General features: G+C 35.4%; 1 protein-coding gene across 3 annotated transcripts in view; it reads right to left on the bottom strand.

Annotated features, from left to right (window-relative positions):
• LOC6052662 (syndecan) overlaps nt 1-25152 on the bottom strand; it is a 79593-nt gene that overhangs the window by 3989 nt on the left and 50452 nt on the right. For all 3 annotated transcript variants that reach the window (XM_038266025.1, XM_038266026.1, XM_038266027.1), the window contains exon 4: nt 18217-18480. In XM_038266025.1, coding sequence (XP_038121953.1) covers nt 18217-18480 — 264 coding nt within the window. The remainder of the gene's footprint in view (nt 1-18216; nt 18481-25152) is intronic.

Genomic DNA, 25152 nt, shown 5'->3' with positions numbered 1-25152 from the left:
ATTCAAATAGTGATACCATAGCTTGTAATTTCAAATTGTATTTTTTTTAAACATGATTCATTACACAGAATCTACAGGGTAGGGAGGTTGCGTGGACATATTTAATGGAAATTTTCTGAACCTTTACGGAATCGACGTAACACCTTATAATGTGGCCCTCTTAAACCTTGCGGTTTCGTCAACGGATCCACAGGCGTGTATCGTTCTTTTTGCGACAAGACTCCGCCTCCCGGGTCTCCTAAGTGTGAAGGTATGGCACGGGGAGAAGGCACCGAAAACCTATATTTACACTTAGAATTTTTTGCGTCCGCCTCGGGATTCGAACCGGCGACCTCTGGATTATGAGTCTAGTGCGCGGTCCGATTGATCCACACAGGCAGACACCTTTAGATATGAGCAATTCTCTACGAAAATTGTATTTTATCTTCAATTTTAATTTTTGTTTTTTTTTAATCCGGCTGAAACTTTTTTGATGCCTTTGGTATGCCCAAAGAAGCCATTTTGCATCATTAGTTTGTCCATATAATATTCCATACAAATTTGGTAGCTGGCCATACAAAAATGATGCATGAAAATTCAAAAATCTGGATCTTTTGAAGGAATTTTTTGATCGATTTGGTATCAAATCGGAAAATTTCACGAATGTTTCATATTTTAACATTGTAAATCGGAACATTAGTTGCTGAGATATCGACGTTAGACAATGGTGGGTTGTTTGGATGAGACTTGGAAAACATCAATTATCATGTTTTTGAACCTTTGCATGGCAATATTTCAGTAACTAAGGGTCGTATCACCAATGTTCAAAAAAGCAAAATATAGAGAATTTTCTTAGCTTTTAAAAAATATTTTTTTCAGAAGTGGACAAACATGTGCACTAATTTTAAAAAATGAAAAACTGCGACTTTTTTCAGAAAAGTTACCTGAAAATGGAATTAACTTGAAAACGGTGCACTAGAGCGTCCAATTTCCCATCCCGGGAAAAAAATTCCCGGGAATTCCCGGGATTTCCCGGGAAAAAATATTTCTCGTTTCCCGGGAAATTTGTAAATTTTCCGGGAATTCTCGAAATACAAGCGGAAGTATACATTTTCCTTCCTTTTTGGCATCAATGTTTTGAAATTATACAAAAAATAATTATGAGAGAATTTAATTCATTTCAACCTTCATATTCATATTGAACTAATTAGCTTTTCTGTACACAGCAAATAAAGTAGTAATCCAGCTGCGTGTAAAAGGCCTCGGTGTAAAATAAATTTTGCATTATTTTATGAAATTCTGTGTAATATTACACCCTGAAATATGTAGCCCATCAGTATGGGAAACCTACTTGACCGAAATGTCAAGCTCATATATGCGTTTATCCTTACAGCTTTTCATCGGTCTGATGGCCGAGTGGGCTAAGGCGCCAGTCCTTACTGTTGGTGCTGGGTTTGAATCCCATCGATTGCAACTGTTTTTTGTGTTTGCAAAAGTTGTACATGCATGTGTAATATTAAGTGTTTATTTTGACGAAGGTGATGTGCATGCTTTTACATGCGATTTTACCATCGGATTTTTTGCTGTGTAAATTTTATGTCAAGGTTTAATTCAGATAATATTTATTTATTTATTATTTAGGAATATTGTTTGCTTATATGTTGGGTAACAAAAATTACGCTATTATGGATTGAATATAAACTATTGTATTTTCGACAACCTATTTTAACGATTTTTTTCTGTTATATCATTCATATATATTTACCTCTTCCGTCCAGTATTCAAATTGAGATTTGTTTGACATTTTTGTTTATTGGTTGAAAATTGAATTGATATAATTAAATTATTCAAAAAAGAGTTGTTCGATAAGAATTTGTTTAAAAGTATTCGAGAAATTACTGTTTGTTATAAATTTATAAAGCACGTGAGCTACCAAGGGCATTAGAGGGTTAAATATAAATAAAATATCGTTTATTTTCAACCACTTTTACACTATGAAAATTATTTTAATCTAATTAATTAATTAGGCCATATAATCATATAACTTAAATTATACCATAATTGAAACCATGGAAAATGATTAAAAACAACTTCGTATCATATGAAATTTACCCAAAGAATGCAACCATATTTTAAAAACATGCTCCAAATATTTTAAAACTTTGAATTGTGATTTCATGAAATAGTGTTTCAAGTTGAAAAGCGCTAGAAATTACATTTTAAAGGCAAATTCAATGATAATCTATTTATTCACAAGTTTAAAATACTTGTTCTGGAATAAGTTATTTACCATAAAACTATACTATGAAAGGGAAAACCCTTTCAACTTTATGGTCACTGAGGCAAATTTAAAAACAATTTTATTGTTGTGGAGCATAGATTTTCACTGTCCAAACACTTTGAATAAAAAAATGCTGCTCAACAAAAAATACCAAAAATATTTTTTTTTGATTTGGTACGATTTCAGGGACAGCATAAATAATTAGAAAATCTATATATTTTCTCAAAGTTGCATGATTTTTCTACAAGCAGTCAAGCCATTGAATGATCCTCAGACTCATTTTGACCATTGAAGTTGCTGTTCTATATAATTCTGTTGGAAAATATCAATCTGAATAAATTTCGTTAAATTTCAAATTTCTCGGGAATTCCCGGGAAATTTGTTGAAAATTTCCCGTTTCCCGGGAATTCTGTAACCCCGGGAAATTGGACGCTCTACGGTGCACTTTATCAAAATTTCACTAAAGTACTTTTTGAATGCAAATTTGATTTTATATCGAAAAATGAAATTGTAAAATTTTTGCGACAAATATTTGTTTTTTTTTTTCAAATCAGTATTGATTCAAAAATTCATAACTCGGTCAATGATTTTTTGCACAACCTGGGAATTTCTGAAAAGTTGACATTTGATGTCTCCTAAAACATATCAGAAAATAAAAAAAAAGTTAAAAATAGTTTTTTTTTTTGCAAATCAAGTTAAAGTGACAAAAACTTAAATAAAAAATCACCAAAAATTGTTTTACCGTGTATCATTTTTTTTTTCAGTGTAGTCTATATCCATACTTACAACTTTGCCGAAGACACCAAATCGATCAAAAAATTCTTTCAAAAGATACAGATTTTTGAATTTTCAAACGTCGTTTTTGTATGGACAGCTGCCAAATTTGTATGGAAAATTATAAGGACAAACTAATGATGCAAAATGGCTTCTTTGGGCATACCGAAGGCACCAAAAAAGTTTCAGCTGGATTAAAAAATACAAAAAAAAATCGAATGACCGAAATCTCAGAGAACTGTTCATATGTTTTTGGAAATGAAGAATTTCTTGAAAAAAGCATTTTGGCAGCTTGAACTGTTTAGCAAAATCCCAGGCTATTTGACAAAATCTCAAGTGTTCAAATGGTAGCTGGGGAGGCAAGCTATGGCTTAACACTTCGATTTTTTTCTAAAGTTGCCTGAAAATTTGCCAAATAGTATCAGTTATCAAGATTCTTATGGGTTCTATTAAAAAGTTGCGCACTTTAACAAAATTTCTGTTAATTACTTTTCGATTGCAGGTTCAAAAATTCTCATTAAAAAGTGTAGTAAGACTTTTTTTGCAAACTTTTAACAAAAAAAAATTGCAGGATATTGTCTGCTAAATTGTCTAAAAAAAAAACAAAAATGAAAGAATAAGGATTTGGAGATTTTTTTTCATGGTAATAAAAAAAATCGAGAAAAATCCTCCAAGGATACAAGTTTTTGAATATTTATGTAACAATTTTTCATGGACAACCTTGTAAGGAGACTTGTATGGGTGAACCAAAACCAATGTCACAAAATGGCTTCTTAGCACACAGAGAAGGCCTCGATTAGTTTGAGCCTAATCAAAACAAAAAAAAAGCATTAAATTGGCCGATTTCGTAGAGAATTTTTTATTAGCTAAGCTCATTATTTCATTCAAAAGTCCAAAAACAAAGAATATCCAGCTTCCACTTATTCCACCAACTCGCCGGTTCCGAAATCCGGCTCCGGAACAATTTCCTATCGACTTTCACCCACCGATCCATCCATCCATCGCCAAAAAGGAAGGACTCATTTGCGAGGCAAAGGCATTGATTTTGCGAAATTGGATTTAAATTTTAATGACGGCTTGTGAGCTTCGTCTCACGGTTCTCCTGGCTTTGGTCGAGCGAAATTAATTACGAGCCGGGGCACAAAGTTGGCTCGTTAAGCCGGCTAAAAAGCGAAAAGTTTGGCTGAATTTTAATGGAAGGGCCCAATCAACTAAATCCCTTGGCTTGGTTTTTTGGTTTTTGATGTAGTTGTTTTCGTTGGCGTACGTACGACACAGGGGCGACCTTCGTTTGGTTGATGGAAAGGTGGGAAGGTCAAGAACAATAAATTATTTGCACATTAATAAGAAAGTTAAATAATGGAGCGCTGCCGTTAAGGGTGTCCTTCCCCCCCCCTCCCTTCTCTCACCAAAAACAAACCAACTTCGACGACGAATTGGTTTGGGACGACCTTAATAAATAATCCGAAATTACCGCAAAAGCACTACCATCTGGCCATACGGGGCGGCACAGGTTCCACTCCTCTAGGCTCTCGCAGTGTGTTTATGAATTTGAACGACGACGACTTGTTTGTCGGGGAGTGGATTTTGCAAAGGCCCGGCATTGGAGGGAGGAGAATGGGAAGAGGGACACTGTTCCTGCCTGGCGCAGGAAAGTGACTTTGTCCATTAATCACGTGGGCATAGCTAATTTTTGCCACCTTCAGCGTTTCTGCCTGGCTTTGGGACGTACTACGTGTATGAGTGGGCACAGACAAATGGACCAGCAAATTGTCTGCATTGCAATTTTTGAAATATCTTGTGATCATCGAAAATTGTGAGCCACGATACCTCGGAACCAATTGGGCTAACATTTTAGCTGACTTTCAAGACTTTTCCCTGAAACCAAATTTCAATTTTCAAGCCAAATTTTCCAAATGTGTAAGTTAGTAGTTCGTTACGGTTTCGCTTATCGATTTTTCTCTGTTTATTTTTATTTTCCCTATTTCAAAAGAAGCAATTCTGCGTGAATAGTAATTCCATACATGTTTTCATACAATTTTAGGGGCTGGTCACACAAAATATTGCCTGATCGACTAGGTGTTTTCGGCAAAGTTGTAGGTTTTAATAAGAACGATTAGGACATAAACTTTGAAAAATATTTAAATTAAAAAAAACATTTTTTTTATTTTTTGATTTTTTGTTTTGTTTTAAAGTACTATAAAATACATCTGCTGATGATGAGATGATTTTTCTTTTGAAAAATACGTGTCTTTTTGAAAATATTGACAACCTGGACAAACAATTATTAACAATCGTTTTTTAAAGTAATATTGCATTTGAAATCGAAAAATATGTTATTTCCTTTTGTTTTTTTTATAAATAAATTTTAAAGAAAAGCAACACTAATTATAAAAAAGCCTGGAAATTTCCTACAATTTTCTTACAGGAACTTTGAAAATCAAACAATAAGTTTCTGAGATACAGCTTCGGGATCATCCATAAACCACGTAGACTCCATGAGAAGGAAGGAAGGAAGGAAGGAGGGGGCGGGGGTTAGTGGTTGCTCACGATTCATACAAAAACATTTGTTATGTATGGAAATTGTGCACGAGGGGAGAAGAGGGGTATATCCATGTGATTTATGGAGGGTCCCCGTTAAAAAAGGAAACATTTGCGATTTTTTTTGTTTTTTTTTTGATAAAAGAAATTTTAAAATTAAACTTTTAGATTATTTTCCTAATTTGATAGTTCAGACTAATATTTGAGCAATAGTTTAATTGAGAAATAAAAATAAAAATCGAAAAGGTTCAAATTTCTACATTTATAGACAATTCATTTTCCTCGATTCGAATTCTTTGTGAAAAAAAAATGCCCGATTTTCAGAGATTTTCAATTTTCAAAGGAAATTTACAAAGCTTTACAAAAATATTTGTTTTCTGGGGTGATTTTGTTTTCAAAAAATATTTTTAAAGTGCAAAAATAAAACAAAATAAATTGGAAATTTATACGTAGAAGAAGCTATAACTTAAAAATGGATCATTTTATAAAAAAGGTGGGAATATTTTTCGATTGCAAATTCGATTTTGCCTTTAATATATGAGCAACTCTCTACGAAATCGGCCGATTTCGACCATTTTCATTTATTTTTATTTTGTGTCATAGGTTCACCCATACAAGTCTCCATACAATTTTGGTTGCTGTCCATACAAAAATGGTACGTAAATATTCAAAAAGCTATAAATTTTGAGTGAACTTTCTGATCTGATTGGTGTCTTCGGCAAAGTTGTAGGTATTGCTGAGGACTATTGAGAAAAAAATAGGCAAACGGATTTTTTTTTTGCAGATTCTTAATCCATTTTTTTCACAAAACTCAATTTCCCAAAAAACGTATTTTTTGATTTTCGAATTTTTTTATGTTTTAGGGGACAAAAACCCGCAACTTTTGAGCCATAGAGAAACATGGTCAAAAAATCTGACGCTGAGTTATGATTTTTTGAAAAAATAGTTATTCTCGAAATTTTATACCAAAAAAACTTACGTCAATTTTTTATGTAAAATTGAATTTGCAATCGAAAAGTACATATTTGCAAATATTTGCAGTTTTCTGATTTTTAAAAATAGTGACCATAAGTGACCATTTCTAAAAATATTTTTTTTGAAAATTTCAGGAAAATTTGCTATAAAATTGTCAAAGAGTAATTGAAGATTGGACTTCTGGTTGCTGTGATACAGCTGCTTAAAAAAATAAAAACAGGAAAATTGAAGTTTTCCAAGTCTCACCCAAACAGCTCACCATTTTCTAATGTCGATATCTCAGCAATTATTGGTCCGATTTTCAATGTTAAAACATAAAACATTCGTAAAATTTTCCGATCATTTCGAAAAAAATATTTTGAAATTTTTTAAGTCTAGGCTAGCATTTTAAATGGGCGTAGTATTCAATGTTTGGCCCTTTTAAAATGTAAGTCTTGTTGAGCCAAATAAAAAAAACTAACCTAATCCACCTATGTGGATGATGCCTTCCTCACTTTTTACCAAAAATGGGTAATATGAGTGGTTTGGACACACATTTCAGCTTTGTTTAGTTCCAGAAAAAAACACAGATATAACTTATGTGGTAATAACTCGAGAGAGGGTTGCCAGATCTTCAATGTTTTGGACTCATTGGAAAGGCCTTTCAATTGACTAACCAACGATGGGTCGGATGATGGTTCCGGACATAGTTTACGTACATTTAAGTGAGATCCGGCTTTAAAAAAGTACATAAATATAACTTATGTGGTAATAACTCCAGACAGGGTTGCCAGATCTTCAATGTTTTAGACTCATTGGAAAGGCCTTTCAATTACCTAACCAACGATGGGTCGGATGATGGAACCGGACATAGTTTACATACATTTAAGAGAGATCCGGCATCAAAAAAGTACATAAATATCACTTAAGTGGTCATAACTCAAGACAGGGTTGCCAGATCTTCAATGTTTTGGACTCATTGGAAAGGCCTTTTAATTACCTAACCAACGATGGGTTGGATGATGGATCCGGACATATTTTACATACATTTTAGTGAGATCCGGCTTCAAAAAAGTACATAAATATCACTTAAGTGGTCATAACTCGAGCCAGAGTTGCCAGATCTTCAATGTTTTGGACTCATTGGAAAGGCCTTTTAATTACCTAATCAACGATGGGTCGGATGATGGATCCGGACATAGTTTACATTCATTTAGGTGAGATCCGGCTTCAAAAAAGTACATAAATATCACTTAAGTGGTCATAACTCGAGACAGGGTTGCCAGATCTTCTATGTTTTGGACTCATTGGAAAGGCCTTTCAATTTCCTAATCAACGATGGGTCGGATGATGGATCCGGACATAGTTTACATTCATTTAGGTGAGATCCGGCTTCAAAAAAGTACATAAATATCACTTAAGTGGTCATAACTCAAGACAGGATTGCCAGATCTGCAATGTTTTGGACTCATTGGAAAGGCCTTTAAATTACCTAACCAACGATGGGTTGGATGATGAATCCGGACATAGTTTACATACATTTAAGTGAGATCCGGCTTCAAAAAAGTACATAAATATCACTTAAGTGGTCATAACTCGAGACAGAGTTGTCAGATCTTGTATGTTTTGGACTCATTGGAAAGGCCTTTTAATTACCTAACCAACAATGGGTCGGATGATGGATCCGGACATAGTTTACATTCATTTAGGTGAGATCCGGCTTCAACAAAATACATACATATCACTTAAGTGGTCATAACTCGAGACAGGGTTGCCAGATCTTCAATGTTTTGGACTCATTGGAAAGGCCTCTCAATTGCCTAACCAACGATGGGTCGGATGATGGATCCGGACATAGTTTACGTACATTTAAGTGAGATCCGGCTTTAAAAAAGTACATAAATATAACTTATGTGGTAATAACTTGAGACAGGATTGTCAGATCTTCAATGTTTGGGACTCATTGGAAAGGCCTTTAAATTACCTAACCAACGATGGGTCGGATGATGGATCCGGACATAGTTTACATTCATTTAGGTGAGATCCGGCTTCAAAAAAGTACATAAATATCACTTAAGTGGTCATAACTCGAGACAGGGTTGCCAGATCTTCAATGTTTTGGAATCATTGGAAAGGCCTTTTAATTACCTAACCAACGATGGGTCGGATGATGGATCCGGACATCGTTTACGTGCATATAATTGAGATCCGGATATTTGCGAAAACACGTTTTTATACATAACTTTTGAACTACTTATCGAAACTTCAAACAATTCAATAGCGATGTATGAGACCTTAAACCAAGTCGAATGCAACTGGTTCGATCAAAATCGGTTCAGCCAGTGCTTAGAAAACTCAGTGAGAATTTTGGTCACATACATACATACTCACACATACACACACACATACACACACACATACACACACACATACACACACACATACACACACACATACACACACACATACACACACACATACACACACACAAACATTTGTTCAGTTTTCGATTCTGAGTCGATATGTATACATGAAGGTGGGTCTAGGAGCTTTTAATAAAAAGTTCATTTTCAGAGCAGGATTATAGCCTTACCTCAGTGAGGAAGGCAAAATGCAAATAAAAACCATTTTCCATAAGATTTTTTTCATTCATATTTTAGTTTGATAAATTATTTTGACAAAAATCATTAGAATTTCACACCATCATAAAATTTCACGGGATTTCGCGGAAAAATCCAAATTTCGCGGATTTCACGCTTCCGCGAAATCGTGAAATTTCACTAACCCTAGAAATTGTCCACAAGAGGGGAAGGGTTAAGGGGGTCTGTGATTCCAAAAAAAGTGACCACGTGTTTTATGGAGCGTCCCGTTAACGGTACACAACAACCAGAGCTTTTGCACCCAAATTTTTGTTACAGACATTTTAGTATCTTCAAAACTACGGGTACTATCAAAATAGTTTTTTATTCATCCCCTAAACTGCCGTTCTACGCATAATTGTCCCATGTCATTTTTGGTCGATTCTGACTTTTTGTCAATTTTAGGTTTAGTTTGACGTTTACTTTTCGAAAAACACATAAAATCTAGTGCTTTGTTCGGAAACTCATTGAAAACAACACCAAGTCTGTTTGTCCCATCGTTGTACTTCTACGCATAATTGTCCCACCAAGTATTTTCTTAAACGGAATCATTAGTTTTACTAAGCATTATGCCTTGTTTACCTGTTGTATAGCGATTAGGGACACATAGGGCGAATAGGAACCCATGGGACAATTATGCGAAGAAACACAGAAATCGGTCGAAAAATTTCAATCGCGTTTTTTTCAGTTGCACTTTTTTGAACATGGGACAGTTATGCGTAGAACGGCAGTAAAGTACTGTTCACAAAGTAATTTACATCAAAGTTTGACTAATTTTACAATCCCGTTGATGCAGGATTGGGTCCGTAAGTTTGACAATTTTGGAATAAGAAGACAACAGCTTCCTTCGTTGCTGTGCACCCTTAAAAATGAAAAATTTAAGGAATTTTCTGTTCTGTTTTGATAAAAATATTTTTTCAGAGTTATCGTCAGTTGAAAATTACTGACAATTCATTTTCATCGATTCGAATTCTTTGTGGCAATAATTGCCCGATTTTCCAAGATTTTCAATTTTCAAAGGAAACTTACACAGCCTTACAAAAAAATATTCAGGGGTGCACAGTAAAAAATAATGTAAATTTGGAAGCTGTAATTTTGGAAGGTTGAATATTACCTCTTTTATGATGTAATTTTACCTCAATTTAGACTTAAAAAGTGACATAACACCAGAAAAGTGGTAAAATTACACCTTTCCAGAGGTAAAATTACACCTTTTTTCTGATTTAAAAGATGTACCCCTTCCCAGATGTAATATTACCATGTTTTTTTTTCTGTGTGGCTCTTTTTTTTACAAGAAATATTTTTATTTTTACAAAAAAAATCATATGTAGTTGTACATATTTTTAGATAAAAAAAACGATTTTTTTTAATATATTTTTTCATGACGATAGTTTGCCTGATGAATTCGGACAATATTTTAATCGAAACATATGAGATCCAGTTGTAAAAAAGTACTTGGTAATAATAATAACTATTTTTTATTTTCTTAGTTTTAACATCTAATTCGAGTTCTGCGACCCCATTTCAATCAAATTCGAATAGTAGATTACCTATTTAATTTACAAAATGCATTTTTTCAAGATTTCAATATTGGATTTGAAAATTCTGATTCACTTTTTTTCTGTGATTCGATTATTCCAAGTGTATATTTTGGAAGCCCATCGGATCGGGTATTTTGACTCGTTGGAAAGGCGTCATCCATAAAGTATGTCACGCTCTAAGGGGGTCTGAGAAAGTGTGACATTGTGTGTTATAAGTATAGGAAAGCGTGACAAAGGGGTAATTTTTATCTGATTTTAGCGTGACGTAATTTATGGAGAAGCCAAAGGTCTTTTAATTATTATTCTGAAAAGATTTAACATGACGATTTTTCTTACAAAAACCAATCTTTTTACAATCTTTGGTACTTTAGCCAAAATCATTTTTTTAATCATAACTTTTGAAAAACCTAATTTTACCTCTGAAAATGTGTAATTTTACCAATTTTATGGTGTAATGAAAATGTTTCAGTCTAAATTGGGATGAAATTACAGCGTAACCTTGGAGGTCAAATTAAAAAGTTTTCAAGTGATTTCAGTAAGGTTAGGAAGACAAAAAAAAGCAAAAACGTCCTGAAATTATTCAAAAAATATCTGCACAGCTAAAAAAGTAGTTATCCAGCTGCGTGTTAGTGTACTGGGTGTAAAAAAAAAAATTGCATTATTTTATGCAATTTGATGTAATTTTACGCCCTGAAATATGTAGCCCATCAGTACGTGAAACCTACTTGACCGAAATGTCAAGCTGATATATGCGTTTATCCTTACAGATTTGCATCGGTTTGATGGCCGAGTGGGCTAAGGCGCCAGTCCTTACTGTTGGTGCTGGGTTTGAATCCCGTCGGTTGCAACTTTTTTTTTGTGTTGGCAAAAATTTTACATGCAGTGTGTAATATTAAGTGTTTATTTTGACGAAGGTGATGTGCATGCTTTGGCATGCGATTTTACCATCGGATTTTTTGCTGTGTGCTATAAAAAAATTGAAAATTTTGAACCAAAAAAAAATATAATTTTCAAAACTAACTACATTTGATTACACTTTTTTTTGCAAAAAAGGAAAAAAAAAACATTCCATTATCTATGGCATTGCTGTTGACATCTGGAGAGGCGTTTGACCCAATTTCGAGTAGTGCGGCCCTTTGGAAGGGGGAGTTGTTGTAAGTAGAATATCACATTAGAAGCGAGAGCAAAACAAGGTGGTGAAAGTAAGTGGAAGAAGAAGTTTTATACTGCGTGCTTGGTTGTGTAAATAAACGAATGCACGAGCGGTTTCTGGCAGTTTATGAGTGAGTGGCAGAAAACTTTATGAATCAAAATTTTATTACATTTTTAATATTTCTCGTGAAAAATTGAACAAATTAAACAAATGTTACGATGTTTGTCGACAAACGTATTAAAAAAAAAACAATGTTCCAAATTTACTTTATTTTAGCACCGTCTTAATGCAGCTCTGTTTCTTGATTAAAAACATGATAAGATTTGGACATTCACACTGCTTGTCAAAGGCTGGATTCATTTTCTGGAGCAACAACGACGTCCCAGCTGGAACCATCCCGGACAAGTCCTCCAGCAGCAGCCGATGTTCGTCGTCGCCCAGGAAGGTCAGTTTTAACTGCTCATTGGCGAAGATTCCGCACTTTTCGGCGCGTTTCTTCGTTAGAGAACTACGCTCGATGCAGTGACCCGAGGACTGATTGAATTTTACTTGAAAACTCATTTCGGAAAAAACTATTATAAATTGAGCTGCATTGCACTCCTAGTTTGAGAATCCCACCACGGACAAAAAAACTCAAATAAAAACATCTACTATGCCGCGGGTCTTGAAGTAGGTTGAACAGGTGCTCGGGGTTGTTCGGGGGCGGTGTTGTGAGCGATGTATTCTGAACGGCAATGTAGTCGGCCATTCTACCCGAATTAATCCACGAACAATTCGAACCGGACGCAAGTGAGCAGTCACTGATTTGAAAAGCACTTTCCTCAGCTCGGAGAGACGTGGACAGCGCCAAAACGAGCAGGACAACAACGAGCTTCACGAGGCACATTGTGCAAACTACGCAATGAGAAGGTATTGCGAGTTTATATGGCTTCTAAAGGGGAAAATCGAAATGGTTTTTTTTTTAATTTAAATGCAGCAATTTTCCTTAATTTAGCAAAAAAAAAAAACATTTTTGATGGTTGCAATCATTGCTAATGATATCAATTTTGGGTGAAATGTTTCAAACTTTATTTTGTTTCAACAAAAGCTTTAAGCATGACTAAACCTAGATATCAGCCAATAATGAAGCTAATCAAAAATGAATTTTCAAACCAGTTGGCGTTTCTGCCAAATGGCCGTGACTGTAATAGCTTTTTTTGTCGCGATTTGCAGTTTTAGTTTCACCAGCAAGAATCGAAAAGTTTGACTCAATCAGTTTGATATTGCTGGAAAGTGCAACATTACCAAGGCTACCTTGAATCCACCACCGAATTCCGGAGATGGATTGCATTTGAGTTTTTGAAAATTTGGCTTAAGCTTGTTAGAGGCCTTCTATATGACCAAAGAAGCCGAAAACCTGTTTTGAAGGAAACTGCTGATCGATTTGGTGTCTTCGGCAAAGCATTTTAAATGGGCGTAATGTTTGGCCCTTTTAAAATTTTAGTCTTGATTTAAAAATTTTCGGAATATTTTTTTCGAAAAGATCGGATAATTTCACGAATGTTTCATGTTATAACATTGAAAATCGGACCATTAGTTGCTGAGATACCGACATTAAAAAATGGTGGGTTGTTTTGATGAGACTTAGAAAACTTCAATTTTCGTGTTTCTTTTTCTTAAAGCGGCTCTATCTCAGCAACCCGAGGTCCAATCTTCAATGTCTCTTAGACAAATTTATAGCAAATTTTCTGAACTTTTCAAAACAAATATTTATAGAAATGGTCAATATTTTTTTAAAAATTGAAAAACTTCAAATATTTCACTAAAATGAAACTTTCAGTGGCTATATCTTGAAAACGGAGCCCTTTATCAAAACATCTATTAAGTACTTTTCGATTGCAAATTCAATTTTCATTAAAAAATAATGTCAAATTTGTTTTTGAATAAAACTTCGATTTTTTCCAAAAATCACTATTTTTTCAAAAATTCATAACTCGGCGGCCGATTTTTTCACCATGTTTCTCTATAGCTCAAAAGTTGCGGATTTTTGTCCCCTAAAACATATCAAAAAATCTCGAAAATCAAAAAATACGTATTTTGGGAAATTGAGTTTTTGTAAAAAAAAAGTTGATTAAAAATCTGCAAAAAAAAATTTCTGTTTATTATTTTTTTTTCTCAAAAGTCCTCAAAAATACCTACAACTTAGCCGTTACAGCTGTTTGAATATTTACATACCATTTTTGTATGGACAGCAGCCAAAATTGTATAGAGACTTGTATGGGTGAATCAATGACGCAAAATAGCTTATTTGGTCATAGGGAAGGCCCCCACAAAGTTTGAGTCAAATTAAAAAATACAAAAAAATAAAAATGGTCGAAATCGGCCGATTTCGTAGAGAGTTGCTCAAGACTGAAAAATCAAGTCAGTAATTTAGAATTTGTCAAAAACCATCAAAAAACCAAATTTTTCAACATTTTTATTTTTAAAACCACTGTAACTTTACAAGAATTGGACTTAGGACAATAGTATATATGAAGACGGTCTGGAGAATCTATTCCCGTATTGGGTTTTTGAAAATTTTGAAGAAAAAAAAACAATTTCAGTAAATGATTTTTGTATTTTTTTGGGTGAGATGCTCCATCCTGCATTTTTCGTGAGTCTTTTTGAAACATCTTTGGCTATTTTCACAAAAAAATTGAACGAAAAAAATCGTGGGCTCACCTTCAAATTTGACATTTAACCTTAAAAATCAAAAAATGTCATAAAAGTGGCGTGTTTATTTCTTTCAGTGTATTTTTTTTCGGAAAGCCCGTCAAATTTCCTACAAGTTTTTCTTTGACCACTTTTTGATACGATGCAACGGCTTCGAGATACAGTAATATTTAAATTACGAATTACAAAAATATTGAAAACACTTACGCCCTTCTCAAATGTCATTATCGAGTGATACTAACTCCATGTACACAAAAATGGCTTACCTAAGCGTAGAATAACATGTCTACAAAAAAATCATTGAAATCGGAGGGGGTGGAGAAAAAAGTAGATAAAAATTTCCTGTTTTCGGCTGCAATAGCTCTATAAATGTTATTTTAAATTACCCCTCAATTCTATAAGGCCATTCTAAATATTGTTCAAAGTTTATGTCGCCCCCCTTCAAAATCGGCCTGAGTTTTAGGGGGCAAAAATATTTTTTCGAACAACTTCAAAATTTTAATGAAATTTAAAGTTTAATCAACTGAAAACCAGTTAAAATGCATTTTCCTTCATTTTAAATCATATTTAGCATTTTTAGGCTCCTTTGAAAACATTTTAAAATTTCATAAAATACCAATGTATAGTCCCACGAAAAGTTTTTTTTTTCACGAAAAATACATTTTAAAATACTTTTTTCGTCAAAATGTTTAAACCTAGGCTTGTAATTTAAATTTTTATATATTTTTTTTTTTGTTTTGTTGCCCCCTCGACTTTGGTCAGAGCCGAGGGACATAAACTTCAAAAAATATTTGCAACGGCCTAAATAAAAACAAATATTTATGATGTTCATAGTATTCCAATTTGTTCAGCATTTTAAGTTTTCAATTTAAAAGTTAAATCCAGTTTTAAAAGAAAATATACTGCAAAAATTACTGCCATATTCAAATTTTGTCAAATATTTATAAAAATTACAAAAAAAGGAATTGAATACAATTGTGTTGAAAATGGAACAAAATATTAAAAAGTTGGGACTCCAGACTTATCCCTACTTTTTTTTTTTTTTTTTTTGCGGATCGAGGTGGGATAGCCAGGATCAAGTCAGTCCAAGTCCGGTTGTGTAAAGGAACGGTAATGGTCGTGTCAATCACATGCGGATCGCTCGCACTCCATGGGAGCGGGGATTGAGGACATGATTGGGTAGGTTAAAATGAGATTGTGTTTGTAAGAGTATGTAATCGTGTAATGATGTAAATAAGCTAAATCGAAACTTCGTGCTCAATCGCCGCCCCCAATGTTCATTAAAAACCCCGTTCGCACGAGCTTCCCAAAATCAGCGCTATAGGTTTAAACTGTCGAGACTGTTAAACCCCACAGAACTGACTCCAAGGAACCCTAGCGAACGGAGTACACTATCCACGCACAAATGGACCTTTACTAACCGATTATTAAACCATCCCAACAAACGCAAAGTTATCAAAATGAATTTATATGTTGAGGTTTACAATCAATCAACGAAAGTAATTAATTATCAGAAGCAAAGAAAACAACAGGAAACAATGGTTAAAAGCTTAACAGGCCCTCGTCTTGTCACGTCCGTCATAAGTCTTGTTTGCTGAAAGTTTAAATGGTTAGTGTTGTAGTTAATCGTATTCAACATGACCATAATAGGCAGGCCTGTAATACGATTACTTTACTGATTTGTTACTTAGCTTTTGAGAGGACGACCCCGCAACCGCCGTCAGATGTCCTAGATCACCTTCGCCAGTTGATGTCGGAATTGGTCAGTAACGAATTTGACCTGGTCATCCTTTGACCAGCTCCGCTGATGAGGCTGGGTACCTGCAAATATTAAACAAAGGTGGCGGCAGTATCTTTTTTCTCCTAATTTCTAAGGAACGAACTCATTAGGGAGAATAAACCCTACAAATCTTCTCGAAATAATAATAAAAATAAAACTGAAGCTCATGGTTAAAATAAGTGTGCCTAAACCTAAATGCACTTCTAAATTTCTAAATGGTCTAGCTTAATTCCGCTTAACACCTAACATTTCTAAATTGTCTGTTGAACAAGCAAAAGGCTTATGTAACAACAGAAAGTATTCTTTTTAAAACCTGTTATAGAAAGTAATGTGGAGATAACAAACAGATAAATATTGTAATGTTGAAAATAATTATCCCAAATACTCTAATCATTGATTTCAAAATTGTATGGCAAGCAGTAATTTAGACCCTAGAATGCCTAGAAGAGGCCTCGGTTTCTGTTGTTGTGAGTAGACGCTGGTTTCAGAGTTCATTTTTCAATTTAAAAGGGGTGGGAGACGACTAATTTGCTTCATGAACTCCTAATCGACCCTGGGATCACCTCTTGTGTTTGTCCACTGATCGCTCCTAGCTAGGTGTTACCTAGACACAGTGTTAGAGGCCCGCTTCGCATGGCAAAAATGTTGGCTGGGGGGAGGGTGATATTATCCAATGAATTTTATTTTTAAGCCAACATTGCTAACGGCGTTGAGATCTCTACTCATGCCCAGGGCCTTCAAAAGCTAAGCATTTTTACAATGAAAAGAAAATAATATCATCTCGCAACGTAGCTTATCTTGTGAGTACTCGCGCTAGTACTACAGAGTAAAAGCACTTTCCATCGAGTGATGATCCGGTCCGCGTGAGCGCTTTTCTTCAAAGAGGTCGTTTTGTTCTTAAGAGAACATCTTTGTAAGCAATGCCCATAGGATAGCTTACTGTTTTGAAGACTGCTGAGGATCCGGATCCCTTGCAGCCTGTCACTCCAGTTAACTCATCCCTTTATCCTCCATCCGCCACCCGGAGGCACGCGCCGTAGGGCTGCCAAAGTCCTGACGACCCACAGGACCTGGGAAAACCAATCTTATCATCCCTAAGCGTAAAGACTTTAAGACTAGCTTTCATCATCAAAGCCCACGGAGACTTATCCCTACTTTTTGAAGAAAAATTTCAAACATTTTCCAGATTTTTTTGTGGATTTCGGTAGATTCCCATTTTCTCGACACCCTGATTTTTTATTGTGTTTTTACGGATCCTTTTTTTTTTATTAAAAAACATATTTAAAAAATCGTAACTCGGTGGCAAAATTTCTGCCCGTATTTCTTAATGGCTCAAAAGTTGCGGGATTTGCCCCTAAAACGTATAGCATAAAATTTCAAAAATAGAAATAAACGGATTTTTGAAAAGGGACCATTCATAAACCACGTGGACACTTTTTTGAAATCTTAGACTCCCCCTCCCTCCCCTCTTGGATAATTTCCATACAAAACAAATCTTTTTTGTATGGAGTCTCGACAGTCGCCGATTCCCTCCCCCCCCCACCCCCTGCGGTTTTCGTCGTAGGGAAGGCCTCCACAAGGTTTGGGCCAAATAAAAAAAAATATAGATTAAATATATTTCCAAAATTCAGGGATCATAGATCCAGTGTCTGTAAAGGGCTTTCTACAACTGTTCTACGAATACATTTTCATGTATAAAGGAAACTCTATGTGACTTGGGACAATTATGCGTAAAATGGTGGTTGAGTGCTCAAAAATTACATTCATAAACGGAAGGTCAGCTTCAACCAAATTGGCTGTTAAAATTAAAATCTTACAATAATATCAAAATTAATAATTTTCAAAGGACAACTCTTCAAAGTACAGTACTATCCGACACTAACCTGCGAGAATGCCCGGCTGCGCGAAGAAGCTGGCGGTCCGGTCCTCATTCTTGGCGTTCATGATCAACACGCCGCTGCCGCCGTACGCGTTGTTGTTGTTGTTGGTGCTGTCGTGGCCAGTGCCACCGCTTCCGCCGGCGCCGCCCTCGCCGTTCGTCGGCGTAATGTGCTGCGTCTGGCTGATCTCGAGGTCCCCGTCCGGCGAGTGCTTTATGCTGGTGCCGCCGGACGACGATTTGCCGTCCTTGCCGGTGCCGGTTGACACTGTTGAAGTGAGGGTTTTTTTTTTGTTTTGGGTGGTGGAGTTTAAAGATTGTAATTAGTAAATTTGTTCTTGCTGAAGATTACTTAACACACAAATTACTTAAAACTATCTTAAAAAGGCCATGCATGATTAGTACAGTAGTAACGACTTATGAATGTAATAGTTGAGATTGATAAAGCGTCGAAAGGGCACTCTTGTGATCTGTAACGCGTTAAAAATAAGGGTCGACGACATGCCTTCTAAGCAACGATGTTATGAAGGTTTTGACACGCTGTGAATTATATGATCGAGTTAAAATTACTCAATTCTAACCTTTTGACTCTTTTAATCATTTCTGAGAAGGTTCAGCTTTGACGAAAACTCAGTGATTGTGTAAAAAAAGTCGTGGTAAAATTACATCTAAAAAGGGGTACATCTTCTTTGTCAGAAAAAAAGGTTTAATTTTACCTCTAATAATGTGTAAATTTACATCTGGCAGACGCTAGTAAAAATATCTGTAATCCCAAAAAATATCAACCCGGCGATAGTTATATCTAGCTTACTAAGTCCGCGCCCCAACCCGCACGGCCAACACGCCGCTGAGAAAATTTGAATGTTGTAATTTTGGAAGGTTGAATATAACCTCTTTTATGATGTAATTTTACATCAATTACAGAAAAGTGGTAAAATTACTCATTTTCAGAGGTAAAATTACACATTCTAACATAACAGATGTACCCTTCCGAGATGTAATATCACCATGTTTTTTTTTACTGTGTAAGCTGATTTGACCCAAATCAAATCTTCCAGTTGATTTTTCCGATTTTCAAAGGGAACCGAGAAATTCAAGCAGGCGTCCGTATGGAAAAATCTACATTCAATCAACAACTCAAACTAAAATAATTCTTAAAAACACAACTTTTTTTTTCTTTAAATCGAGCCTTTTCATTTTCACTGTTTCATATTCGGTTAAAAAAACACATCTTTTTTAAATTTATAAATGTTAAATCGACTGTTTAATCCCAAAAGTATTACTTTTTTCAAAGTTGCCGAAAATTTCAAGAAATGTTTCGTTTAAAAATCGGAAATTAAAAAATACGTATTGTCAATGTTGCATGTCGGTTTTGGGACAGAACGACTTAGGGACGCAATTTTGTGCAGCATTCAGTGCCACACCTTTTGACCTACGCAGATGCCCAACATTTGATGCCAAATCTGTGAAATTCTACAAAAACCGTAATTCCGCATAATAATTGAGCGTTGCATGTTTATTTTGACTGACATTTAGTTGGAATGCGGGCATTAAAAAATAAATAAAATTATAATTGTAAATATAGAAAATAATTTATTTCATTTCTAATATTTTTAAATTGCCAAACATTTTGCAAATAAGTCAAAACAAACTTTCAGGCACATTCTTATGCGAAGTTTGTTGAACTTTTCAATAAAAATATTTTTAATTCATATCATTCAGTTCAAGACGTTTTTTTAAAGGTTTGTGCACTACTTGCGTAAAAAAATATTCATAATAATATTTTGGAGTTTCAAATACTTTAAATTTTTTAGAAAATATTTACAGTTTCACAACCCTGAGCAATTCTTTCAAGAATTTACATTTTTTGAAGTAAATTGTATACGAAAATAATTTACGTATTTTTTTGATTGTTTTTTTGGTTCATGCATACAAGTTTTCATATAACTCATTAAAATGGCTATTTAAATATTCAAAAACCAGTACGTGAGAACGGATTTTCTAATCGATTTGGTGTCTTCAGAAAAATTGTAGGTATGGCTTCTAAAAAAAATAGTTGGGTTATTCTCTACCAACTCACACGAAATCGGGAAAAGTTGCCCCGACCCCTCTTCGAATTGCGTGAAACTTCATCCTGAGGGGTAACTGTTGTCCCTGAGCACGAATCCGAGGTCCGTTTTTTGATATCTAGTGACGGAGGGGCGGTACGGCCCCTTTCATTTTTACCATGCCAAAAAAAGAAGTGTTTTGCAATAATTTGTAGAAAATTGTCAGGAAGGAACGGTCAGGAAATTTGGTGTCAAAAGGCTTTTGTGTAAAATTGGATGCCCGATTTGATGGCGTACAATTCCGAAAAAACGTAATTTTCGTCGAAAAAAAAACACTATTTTGTTTTAAGCTTTGCCATTTTCCGTTACCTGACTGTAAAAAAAAACCCAAATGGGTCATTTTTAATTTCGCAATTCGCAATTCGCAATTTTCAGTGTAAGAACGGGCCTTGACCGATCTTATGCACTAGGTTCCCAACGAACACGCACTGCCCTTACACCTACATCTCACCCTTGCTCTGAGTCAGTACGAGCAGCACGCTAGAACACGCTTTGAGTGTTCGTGCCAGGCATGCACACCTTCTTTTCCGGTTACGCATTTTAACTCGGCCGGGGGTGGTACATTAAGTAGGGTTTGATGTAAGTATAAGCGCCTAACCATTTATAGTGTTCCTATCAACTTTCATTAAAGCAAAAACTGTTTTATTTTAGTTTGAATTCAAAAACTTATTGTTATTTACTGTGTATTGTTTTCTCCTGAAATCTTCCCTATTGTTGAGTCTGTTTGCTATTTCTTTTGTCGCAGTGTTTTGTTACAATTTTTGGTCCTAAGCATGTTATAAAAGTTTACCAAAAATACAATAGTAATATTTGTGTTAATCCTTTAACCATTCCATAAATTGAGTAAGGGCTCAAACCTCACTTGTTTGTAGAAAAGGGTGAAGATAGAAAACAATAGACAGTAAAAGAGAATTTATTTTATAAAAATGAAGTATCAATAGTAAGAGGATGATGAGCGTATTTTGAAGAATAAAAATGAGAAGCTAGATGTATTAGATGTAAAATTAGACAATAGTTAATAAATAGAGTTACAAAACAAGCTTAGATTATAGTAATGATAATTTATAGGACAGATATAGAATTATTCAAATAAATAAATTCGCAATAAAATCAAAAAAAGATTAGGTGAATGATAAAAAGACTTGATATTACTAGTACATTAAGGAAAAGTATATTTTTAAGGAAAAAAAAACAAAACAAAGTTTGTTACAGCAGTATCAATTGATAGAAAAGAGTGGAAAAGCTTTGAGAGATAAGAAAATCAAAAGTTAGTAAAAATGTTGGATATTAAATAGAAGAATCAGTGAAGAATTGGGAATCAGAAGAGCAAAATAAAAATAAAAATAGGAGATAGGTGGCAGCTGAGAATGAAGAGAAGAGAAACCCCGTTGTGCGATGTTTCAGGTACATCCACAGCAGTTGACTCAACATACTGCGAATCAAAACAATACCGTCTACAATCACAAATTACTTCCCTTTCCCACATTGTCGCGCCCCTTTCTTTTAGCCGTCTCGACTCTGACCCGCGGTGGTCAAAGGTTTACGATCCGTTTCCACAGGCCACCAGCTAGGTCATCATGAAAACCAAGCCAACGTGGAGGTAAGAAAATAGGACACTCGCAAGGAACCAGAGCTATACTGTTCTGATCAAGATAATTCGGATGATCTAACAGAACTACGGATGTAGTTAGTTACGCTCCTTCCAGGATGTTCCTTACGTGGACGTCAACCGAAGAGCACGCAACAAGGTCAGTGCCATTGCATACTCTTAAGTATCAATCCTTGGCCTGCAAATGGGTCATTTTTAATTTAAAACAAAAATTTTCATTTTAAGATTTGGTGTTTTTTTCTAAATTTGCAGGGTTATTTTTTAGAGTGTAACCTTGTTCTACAAAAAAATATGTAAACATAAGGAGTTTGCTTGTAACCATCACGAGTTATCGCGATTTTGCAAAAAAAAAGCTTTGAAATTGTTACTTTTTGCGTTTCTTCTTGTTTTGTCGTCCATGTCTATAGCGGGGGACCATGAACGGCCATGATCAACGACGACCACTTTTTCAAAACTTTTTTCGTAAAATCGCGATAACTCGAGATGATTACAAGAAAACACCTTATGTTTATAAATAAGATTTTTTTTTAATTTTCTGCTCTTTAATTTTGTAGAACATTATTATACTCTAAAAAATAACCATGCAAAGTTATAAAAAACACGAAATTTTAAAATGAAAAATTTTGTTCTCGATGAAAAAAAGACCCTTCTTGGTCAATAAAGATTCGAAAAGTTCATTAAATTTCCCTTAAAATGCCATGTTCCAATTTTTTTTACAGTTAAGTAACGGAAAATGGGAGAGTTTTTCAAACATTTTGAAGTGTTTTTTCGATAAAAATACGTTTTTTCGGAATTCTACGTTATCAAACCGGGCGTACAATTTTACATAAAAGTCCCTTTGACACCAAATTTCTATCTCATCACCGTTTCAGGCTGCAAATTACTAAAAAACACCTTTTTTTTCGCATGTTCAAAAATAGAAAAGGGTCGTACTGCCCCTCCGTCACGAGATATAAAAAACGGACCTCGAATTCGTAATCAGGGACAAAAGTTACCCCTGAGGACAAAGTTTCACGAAAATCGGAAAGGGGTCGGGGCAACTGCTGTGTGAGTTGGCGGAGAATTATCCAGTTACACTCTTAAAAAAATTACCCACTTTTTCAAGTCGAATAAAAAAATATATTGCGGTAAAAACTTTTTTTTAATCTTGAATTTTGGTAGTTTGAAAATTTGGCTGGTCGAAAAAAATAATCCAAAAACATTCGTTTTCAATCATTTTGAAGATTTAATATAAATATTTTGTTTTGAAATAAAAAAATGTATAGGAAATGTTTTGATCTTTTCAAAACACATTGTTGATTTGAACTTGAACTTATACTGCGACAGGTTTAAGAAAGTCACGTCATCAACATTTTTCTAAAGTGGATATATCGCGAAAACGGTGCGTGTATCTGTAGATTATTGTTGAACTTGTTGTAATATTAAAAAGGATTTACACTGAATCAACACGTTTTAGCATTTTAGTAATACATGATAACAACACTTTTTTTACAGGCAAAGAAATTCAACCACTTTTCAAAACCAGGAAATACGCCAAAACTGATATCCCAACTATTACAACGAAAAAAGCAGCAATAACATAGCCAACATATTTCCAGCTTGATTCATCCAATTTTTCCTCTTGGCTAAACAGATACTTGTCAAAAAGCCGTTCATATTTTTTGCAATCACACGGTTCATTTCGGACTGGCCAAACTTTTTCCTTCTCAAAATCCAGTTGACCGACAATTTTTCCGTTACGTTTCAAATTTTCAACCCTCATTCCACCTCCATCAAGAGTCGTCAACCGCAGACGATCATTCCGCACCCTTTTTCATTGATCTCTTTCGTTGTCAAAGCGCCGGAAACACTTCAAAGGACCATTCGGAACATGCCGCACTACTTCCAGCGTTACATCGTAATTGGACATTCCCTTTTGGCGGCAGACTGCTGAAAGTTGGATCTTGCTTGGGTCGGTTTTATCCTCATTCTGTGTGACAAACGAAACCACCTCCATAGCTACGCAAAGAGGTTCCGAATTACTTCCAATTATGTCCAGAAATGATCCTCTGGAGTTGGCACCGCTTTGAGCCGAGTCTCGGTGAATTACGGGTGTTAGGCCTTTGGTTAGGAAGTGGTCCAAGGTGCAGTTGGGATGGGCGGGTTCGGATCCGTCAATTGAACAGTCGCTTAGCACGCAGATTAGTTTTGGGGCTGCCTCGGGGAGGATGAGCAGGAGTAACAGAAGCAGCATTTTGATCGTAATGTTCTGGGTGGACTAACAAAAATCGTTGCGTTTTCCGTGCCTTCGAAGTCATTATCTGTTAGTCTCATTTGTAACAGTGTCAACAGTTTAACGTCTTACGACACTTGGGCATCTTGACCTTTCAACGACAATGAGTATATCGCAATCACCCCCAAAATTACAACGATAAATCCAGCCGCCACTCCGTAGGCGATAAGTTTCTCACCGGCGGAGTCAACAAGGCAATCAATATACCTTCGAGCTAGTCCATCAAACTCTTTACAGTCACATTCCGGTTCCGGATCAAAGGTCCCATTCCGCTCCACAAACTTCATCTTTCCAACGATTTCTCCATCTAGATCAAGGTTTTCCACCTCAACAGAACGGCCAGCAACCCTAACCCTCAGAAGATCCCCCCTCAAAGCCTTACATTGATCCGTCACGTTGTAGAACAGGTTCAAACACCGCAGGCGACCTCCCGAGACCCGAACAACGTCAAAGCTCAACGCGTAGACATACAATTCCGTGTTTTGGCACATCGTCCTCCCGACCAATTTTCGTGGTTTTGCAGGGTCCTTAAAGTTGGAGAATTGCGTCGAAAAGATGACACAGCTCGGATCCGTCACACTGGCGGACACATCTAGCAATGATCCTCGGATCCTACGCTTTGAAGATGGTTGACCGGCTACGGGCATTAAATTCAGCCTGGTAAAGTGATCCTCGGTACAGTTTGGGTGAGCGGGTCTGACGCCAGGAATCGAGCAGTCGCTTAGCTCGCAGATCAGATCGGCGGCCACCGTACGAAGGATGGTCACAATCAGGGGCAGTGACTTCAGGACCATGGTGATAACAGGATTTCGATGCACTACACTTTGCTGTGGCACTGTCTCAACTCGATTAAGTATAAATTGAAGGCAAAAATTCATTGAATTTGCCATTCTACTGAACTTATGCCCTTTTCAAATATAAGTATTTACTGGTATTTTTGTAAGCGATTTC

This window comes from Culex quinquefasciatus, chromosome 3 (genome assembly GCF_015732765.1).
Source record: "Culex quinquefasciatus strain JHB chromosome 3, VPISU_Cqui_1.0_pri_paternal, whole genome shotgun sequence".
Lineage (NCBI taxonomy): Eukaryota > Metazoa > Arthropoda > Insecta > Diptera > Culicidae > Culex > Culex quinquefasciatus.
Note: the sequence above shows the minus strand (reverse complement) of the source record. Positions and strands in the feature narration are given on the sequence as shown.